This window comes from Mauremys mutica, chromosome 6, assembly GCF_020497125.1.
Source record: "Mauremys mutica isolate MM-2020 ecotype Southern chromosome 6, ASM2049712v1, whole genome shotgun sequence".
Taxonomy (NCBI): domain Eukaryota; kingdom Metazoa; phylum Chordata; order Testudines; family Geoemydidae; genus Mauremys; species Mauremys mutica.
The window spans coordinates 92,845,828-92,854,317 of NC_059077.1; the positions used below are offsets into that span (position 1 = coordinate 92,845,828).

Here is an 8,490-nt window from a genome sequence, read left to right on the forward strand (position 1 = left end):
CATGGGCCGGATATGGCCTGTGGGCCGTAGTTTTCCCACCTCTGTGCTACATACATTTTAGGAAGTGTTTTGTATACTGAAGAGCCATTACCATGGAACTGTTTTAGGGCCCTCTTCTTCTGTCGTCACTAAGGCAACCCCCCCACTCCTTGAATGCAGGAATGAGCCTTTAGTCTTTCTGTGTTTGTCATGGAGGATCTGTTTCTTTCCAATCCAGGTTGTGCAGTGGCATTTTAAACGTACAAAATGTTCTGAAGCACAATGTGAAGCTTGGTCTTGGCACAGGTTAGTAATTTACTGTAGAATCACTTATTGGAGAGCCTATTTAGTGCACAAATGGCTAGCCACATATTCACGTTAAAGCACTAATTCTCCCAACCAGTGGGCCTGATTTTCCATTACTTTGCATCTAGAATGGGTCAAAAAAATTTAGAGAAATGTTTTTAAAGTGAATGAAGATAGTTTTGTTCCACTTGTCAAAAAAGAACTGAAGTGGGGTCTGGAATTATTTTCTAGATTGTAGGAAAATAATCTACCGTATATTATTCTGCATGTGATCTGTATTACCCTTATAGAGATGCTCAGGCACATATAAAAACTTTCTTTAGGAATTAGGCAATAAACTCATTGAAGACTGGGCATAATGATGAACCTTTCCCTATTTATCTCATCTGACATTACAGAATATTAAATTTAAAAAGTCATACAATTTCCACCCAGATCATTTTCCACCCAAAAGCTAATTTAAGATTTTTATCTATTGTAGATGTTGCTGGTGGGTATTCATCTTCTATGCTTGATGCTATCAGGAGATCGATGTCTGCATCTAATACCCTTCTACTCAATAAAGTGAACAATGCAGGCTTAACTCTTAAAGAGGCTTTCAGACTAGCAACTCTTGGAGGGAGTCAAGGTAAAGAAACATTTTTTTCCTCTAGAATGTGTGTGTGTGTGATGCTTTGATTACAGCTTTGCAGTATACTGTCCTCTGTCCTTAAAATGGGGCCAGATTTTAGGATCCCTCCTCCATTGTAAAACTTTTGGCAACAACATGGAGTTATTTGACAATGACCTTGCTTTCAGATTGGTTGCTTTTTCTGGCTCTACAATCACATCTGTTGTGCAGAGAAAGATAAGATTTTCTGCAGTGGTATGAACCATATGATGTCAGAAGGGCATTCATGTTGACATAGCCAGTTTGAGTAGTTGAATCTTGTTAATTTCTAGGTGCTTTTTCCATTTTTTAAAAATCCTCAAACATTTCTTTCACTTGCGGATGATGGATTTCTAAATGTTGCAGTAACTTAAAATGCTTTGTATTCTCACCAGCCAACACTGCACAATTGCTGTAAAACCATGTGTCTTATATTTGTCATCACATTCATGCATTTTCTTTCTTCTTTTGAATCCTGCCACCAGGGCCATCCTTACCCATACGCAAAGTATGCGGCTGCGTAGGGTACCAGGAAATTTGGGGCACCACATTTCCTGGTGCCCTGCACAGCTGCGTGCTGCTCCAGCCTCTGCCCCACCTCTTCCTTGCCCCCACCCCTGCTCCACCCCAGCCCGCCTCTTTCCACCCCTGCTCCGCCTCAGCCCCGTCCCCACTCCTCTGAGGACTGCTGCAGGGCCGGGCTTGCATTCACTGGCAGCAGGAAGTGCAGTGGCCTGGCCCCAGCTGCGCCGCCAGTGAGTGCTGGGGGGTGGTTCCCCTCTGTCCCCCAAGCCAGCCCTGCCCCCCATGAGGGGGCTGCATAGGGACCCAGAATAGGTAGATATGGCCCTGCCTGCCAGAATCTTTTTCACAAAACAGTCCTTCTTGCCAAATCACTTCTCAGCCAGACCTGAGTGCCAAGGAAGTATAAACAACATATGCAACACGTTTTTTGAGAGACTCCCTAGAGTCTTTAACCTATAGCAATATAGCCAGCACAGCCAATGTTCCAGTTAATAATCTGTTTTGAATGAATACTTACACTTCATATTTTCTGTAATAAGGTTTTTAATATAGTTTATCCTGTTCAGTGGAAAGCAAACCCAAGCATGGGTACAGATTTAATACTGTTTAACTAGCAGAGGCATTGTCCTCAGGCACATCTTGCATGAGTCTACATTTGCCATGACGTTCTCAGGTTCCAGCAATATGGGGTCTTTAAAGAGACACACCATTATAGGGCTTATGTCATATATTGATTTTTTAAATTATTTAAATTTTATTGAATCTCCTTTTTCTAAATTAGTTATTTACACATTCCCCTATCTCCCTTAGACCTCTGCAGTTTAGGAAACTGTGGATTATATAGATTTCTTTTTGTTTACATGTGCTACTCTCTCTTACTAGATTTGACTGCTGAGACTGAGCTTTTAGCACCCTCTTGTGTTTAACATAGAAACTGCATGAAGCACACCAGAGAAAAATCTCACTATACCCTTTCAGGCGAACTAGAGATAGGTCTATGACTGCAAAGAAAAACCCACGGCTGGCCCATGCCAGCTGACTTGGGCTGCAGGGCTGTTTCATTGCAGTGTAGACTTCTGGGCTGCAGCTGGAGCTCTGGGACTCTCCCATTTTGCAGTGTCCTAGAAGCCTGGGCATCTACACTGCAGCTAAACAGCCCGGCAGCCAAAGCCCTGTGAGCCTGAGTTGGCTGGCCTGGGCCAGCTGCAGTTGCTAGTAGCTGTCTAGACATAGCTTTGTGGAACATGGTTTTGAATGAAATTAAACACTAAAAGGGAACATTTTTATCATTTCTGTTTTTTTAAAACACATCTCTAGAATGCTGTGAAATGTGTGTAGCTCTCAAATTTCTTCAGAGACTGAAATTCCATTGCCATCCATTAACCATCTAAAAAAACAAAAGAGCTGATATTACACCCTATGCAATCCCAATGCCTTCTAAGACAATTTGGGGGATTACATATTATTCATACAAACTTAAAATTATCCTAGATCATTTCAAAGGAAATGAAAATAACAAAAGCCCTGATTTTTAGACCTGCTGAGCAAATCCCATTAACTTCAATGGGGACCGTGGACGCTTAGCACCTCTGAAAAATCAGACCCAAAGGGCTGTAATTTTATATTACTGTATGAGGCTCAAAATAATAAAGAAAAAAGGGGAGAGGGAGAAGGACCCTGCTAACAAATAAAAGAAGCCTTACAGCCCTCTGTTTGGCCTTCATTTCATGCTCTGCTGTCCAAGCACAAGAAACTTGTCTGCAGACAACATACAGCTTTAAAGACTCTGGAGTTCTTTTCAGCAAGGCTTCATGTCCATTACCTTCTTGTGAGATTTACCCAATTGAATGAATTGGCAGAATACTAGATCAGTTGGAGATGAACCAGAAAAATATAAACTGGTTGCAGACTCAGTAACGTTTTAAGAGAATTTTTGCTGTGTTTTACTGGCTAACAAATGACTTTATAAAGAGCGCTTTCATCCAGAGATCCCAAAACAGCCTGCACACATGCCCGCTTTAATTACAATCTATGTAGACACCCATCATTGAAACTAAAGGGCCTAATCCAGTGCCCATTAAATAGGGTGACCAGACAGCAAGTGTGAAAAATCGGGACGGGGGTGGAGGGGTAATAGGAGCCTATATCAGAAAAAGCCCCAAATATCGGGACTGTCCCTATAAAAATCGGGACATCTGGTCACCCTACCATTAAAGTCAATTGGAGTCTTTCCATTGACTTCATTAGACATTGAATCAGGCTGTAAGTGAAGAATACTTTATCTGATTGGCCCTATAGGACAATAAGTCTGCAGGCAAAAAGTAACAACTACATAACTGGAATTTGCCCAGGAGTTGTCTTGGAGCCTAAGCCATCTCCTCTATCCTGCAAATGGCTCTGCACAGGCAAATGCTTGAAATCAGTGGGGCTGTATGCAGGCACTGCCCATGCAGATCTAGGTGCAGGGAGGCCACACTGTGTTCAGGGTTGCCATAGCTAAACTATTCACATCACATGTTCAAATCCTGGCAGGGGTCAGTTTAGCTCTGCACCCTCATGCTAAAGAATTAGAGCTTCACTCTTTCTGTGAGGTACTTAGTACTTTCAGCTGCCATTAAGGGCACTCAGCACCATGCATGAGCTGGCTTTATGTGAGGATCTGTTGGAACAGAACTTGTAGGAAAAAAAAAAATCAGGATAGAGTGAACCTTCTGAAGCGTGATGTTGTGCAAGCCTCTAGGAGCCAGGACAGTTTGTGGGCGGGTTGTAAAGCTAGTCTGAGTACACAAATCAATTTTTATTTATAGTTTAAGCCCATTATATTGCAAATGTCATTCAGTTTTTTTAAAAAACATTTGCAGCTATGATGCTTGAGTGGGTTCATATTGCGTAAAATGATGTTGTAAAACAATTTCTCTGTGTGGACGTTAGACATCCCGTGACATTTTTTATAAAAAAAGTTAGGGGTGTGCTCCGTTGTCCTGGGCCAAAATTTTCTCTAACCATAATGTTCTGGGTGCTTATTGGTTGTTACACCTTCCAGAATAATAATACATACCTACATTATGATCATAATAAATACTTTCTAGTCTATATAACCCTCTGCCAGAGAAGCTCAGCTTCAAAGGACTTTATAGACAATGAATTAAGCCTAACACCCCCATTGTGAGGTACGCAAGTATTATGTCCATGTTATCCCCATAAGTGGCTAGATTTCGGTATAAGTATGTAGTTTTAAAGTGCTTTTGGATTTTTCAGGATGAAAAAGACTTTTGGAAATGTAAGAGATTGCTCATCCTAGGTGTTTGAAATTAGAATAATCAATTATTTTATGACGCAGTGGAACCTAAACATAGGATGATGTTAAAATAAAACAAAAGCACATTTAATGAAAATTTGAAATTTATAGCACCTTTTTATTCTCATTTGCCTTATTTACCTATCATTTTTCTCTAATATCAACAATTTTTTTTTTATGAAAAAAGTCTTAATAATGTAACCTCTGAATTCTTTCGATATTTTAAAGGTGTGCTTTTTGTCATAGCAATCTAAACATCTGCAGATTTCTATCTGGACATAGACCTCAAACAAGTTGTCAGACACTTGTACAAAGTGGAGTGTGCAGAAGACCAGAGGCTCGTTTATTAACTAATTTTGTTTCACAGTCCTAGGACTAGATGATGTGATTGGAAACTTTGAAGTTGGCAAAGAATTTGATGCACTGCTGATTAACCCCAAGGCTTCAGACAGTCCTTTTGACTTGTTTGCTGGAGATACTTTTGAGGTAATCAAAGCACCAAGTTATTGAAATGCTTCAGAAAGTTAGTGAAAAGAGCAAGCTGCAGATCCAGGAGGGAGACGGGGTTCTGTAGCATTCAGGGGCTGAAGCAGCAAGTGTCCTTCCAGGAGCACTTAAGTGACAGCCAGGGTACTACACCCTACAGTATATCAGCCACACTACTCAGTGACAACATGGGTGAGGGTTAGCCCCATTAGCCTCTAATGACCAGTTGCTCCTGAATGTTGGCATTATCCCATTACCTCTGGTAAAAACAATAGGCCAGATTAATCCCTAGGACTGTTCCACTGAAATCTAGTGTCATGAATTTGAACCTGTTGATGTCAGTGACATAAAACTTGTTTTTTAATGCTAGCATAATCTTTTAGCTGGGTTTATTTAGTAAAGAAAAAAGAACAAAGATTTTACTGGGCAAATTAAACAAGGTTATTAGCTCATCAGTGCGAAGACAAGGGAAATGTTATGAATTGAACAATATGCTGTTGAAGTGTTATCTAACTTATAGTGCCACATTTTTCTGATATTGGCTCTTCTAAGAGATATAGCCTCTTTAGATAAAACATACATAGTTATTAGCAAATAGATACATCAAATTTTGATTTTACAGTTAAAAAGCATGTGTTATGTGAATTTGTTTTTGCAGTCTTCTTTTAGTTTCATACAGATGTGTTTTGGGAGGAGAGGAACTGCTTTCTGAAATTTGTGCTTTTTCCATATTTTCAGGATATTATCCAGAAGTTCCTGTATCTAGGTATGTCCCAGCCTTCACTATACAGAAAAATTCTCTTTATCTCATACTTATCTAGATGATCATCTGACATAATATGGAGATTGATTGCTTTTCCTTGTTGTTTTTTTAAAATCACAAATGTTTAAGTAAGAATTGAGAAGTACAGCATTTTTGCTATGTTATGTGGTGTAACCACATATGTTTTACACAAAATCCTGTGATCTGCTAGGCTAAGATTAACCCAACCAATTAGCAGGTTTTTAACCATGACTATGTGTGTCTACACTGGAAGCTAAGTGGTGTTTAACAGTGCATTAACTTTAACACAAGTCACATTTTTAAACACAAATCACTTGCCCAGTCTTTACAAAGCCTAATGCCCTTTCACATAGTAGGCCTTTGTTTTCAGCAAGAAAGATGGGAAGTCACTTCTCATGAAAACATACATACTCTTTACTTGCGATTGGCTGGACTAGGGGCTGGCCTACACTCAATTTTGGCATCAAATTTAATGGAATTGTTTGAATAACCAAATTTTTTAATTAGTGCAAAAACTGAGTGTAAACCAGCCTTTAGATCTACAGGACTAGCACTGCCAGTTTCATCCTTTTAAAATGTAGGAGAGGGGAGGGAAATCTTCCTAATAGAAGGCCCATGCCACATGAACCCTTTCCCAGTCTAAGGGGGGGGCTGTGTGCTGCAGTCTTTGGACGTGATCAGTTCCACACCTGATGCTGAGTATTGTGTCACTTACACTAGTTGCATAAGATGTATAGATTTATGCAAAAATCTTTTGGCTTTATTGTTTCAGGTGATGATCGGAATATTAATGAAGTATATGTGGCAGGCAAGCAAGTGGTTCCTTTTTCAAGTTCAGTATAATTTCATTTCCGTTCTGCAAAACATTCTATGGATCATTCTGCATCTAAGTTTGAAGGGATTGGTTAAATGCAGTGCCTCATTATCAAGAGTGACACCTCAGTTTCTTTGTTTAATGCTATGAATTTGAAAAATGATTATGAGCCTTGTTAGATTACAATTTACCTTACCAAGATGATCACATTTGTATAAGAAAAAAGGCTTTTAGGTCCATCTTTACAAGTCACATCCATGATCGGTGGCGGGGAGGGCAGAAGAGAAAGCAGGGGCAGCTAGATTAAAGCCAGTGCAGTATACCTACTCTACCAGAGGTTTCAAGTGAAAACCGTGCAGCTGTCTGGAGCTCACGGATTGCCAGAGCCAAATGGAATTCAGACCTTGCATGTTTTTAGTTCTGTTCTAAACCTAGAACCTCTGGGCCCGATTCTCTTCGCACACAGCAATTTATACCAGTTAACTGAATTGACTTCAGTGGGATTACTCCTGACTTAAACTGGTGACAGATCAGACTCAGGCCCAATGATTTTTGCAATCAGAAATTCTCTTTTGGTAAAGAAAATACATATTTTTTAAGACCAGAAAGGGAAAATTCTCCCACCCCAACCGTCATAACTTCCAAATTATCAAGAAGTTGTGTATAAAAAGCTTTTCCTTTTTTATGAGTGGCTAAAAACAGAGGATCCATAAATATTCCCTGTGTGTTCACAATATTTGTAATTCCTGCAGAATATAGTTTTGAATGGAGATGGATTTTTAATAGCAAAACCAGAGCAGTCTAAATGTATAGGATTTACTTGTTCCTGCAAGTACTTGTCAGGAACCATTATCTGTGTTTGAGCACAGAGGCAGGCGCAATCCCAGTCTGGTTCGCTTCCAGTTTAACGCTGCCCTTTTAATCTTTGAAAAGGTCTCTGAGATTAAACTCTTCCCTTGAAGAGCACATTTCCTTAGGTTTTAGCTCTGCCATTTTGCCTCTAGGTTTACGTCCTGCTGGCCTAATGCATCTTTTTCCATGGTTGCTTTGTAACACAATGGAAGTGCACTTGAATGTAAATACCCTCAGAGACCTTTCCTCTAGGCCAGTTCTACAATAGGAAATTAGGTCGGTATAACTATATGTTGTGTAATCCACACCGAGTGACGACCTAACCCCAGGCATAGACAGCGCTAGGTCGACTGGAGAATTCTCCTATGGACATAGCTACTACTTCTCAGGGAGGTGGATTACCTATGCGAATGGGAGAAGCCTCCCATTGGTGTAGGTCAGTGGTGGGCAACTTGCAGTCCGTGAGCCACATGCAGCCTGTCAGGGTAATCCACTGGTGGGCCACCAGACCGTTTGTTTACATTTGCATGGCTGCCTGCAGCTCCCAGTGGCCGCGGTTCACCGTTCCCGGCCAATGGGAGATGTGGTAAGCGGCAGCCTGCAGGCCACAGGTTGCCCACCACAGCTCCAGAGGATCCCTAAAAATCTGCAAGCCTAAACACAGCAGAACAATTTGGGGAAGAGTCATTGAGGATCCCATTGTGGAATTTTACTCCCACCCAAGGTTTTCTATGAAATTCTGCCAAGCTCCCCCCTCCCCTTGCACAAAATTGCCTAAATAAAGACAAATCAAAGCA

General features: G+C 40.7%; 1 protein-coding gene across 1 annotated transcript in view; it reads left to right on the forward strand.

The window, feature by feature from the left end:
* GDA (guanine deaminase) overlaps window positions 1-8,197 on the forward strand; it is a 48,330-nt gene extending 40,133 nt beyond the window's left edge. Inside the window, exons 10-14 of the mRNA XM_045021989.1 lie at window positions 218-285; window positions 767-913; window positions 5,125-5,243; window positions 5,982-6,009; window positions 6,800-8,197. Of these exons, the coding sequence (XP_044877924.1) occupies window positions 218-285; window positions 767-913; window positions 5,125-5,243; window positions 5,982-6,009; window positions 6,800-6,870 (433 nt within the window). The 3' untranslated portion in view covers window positions 6,871-8,197. The remainder of the gene's footprint in view (window positions 1-217; window positions 286-766; window positions 914-5,124; window positions 5,244-5,981; window positions 6,010-6,799) is intronic.
* Window positions 8,198-8,490: the final 293 nt, after the last annotated feature.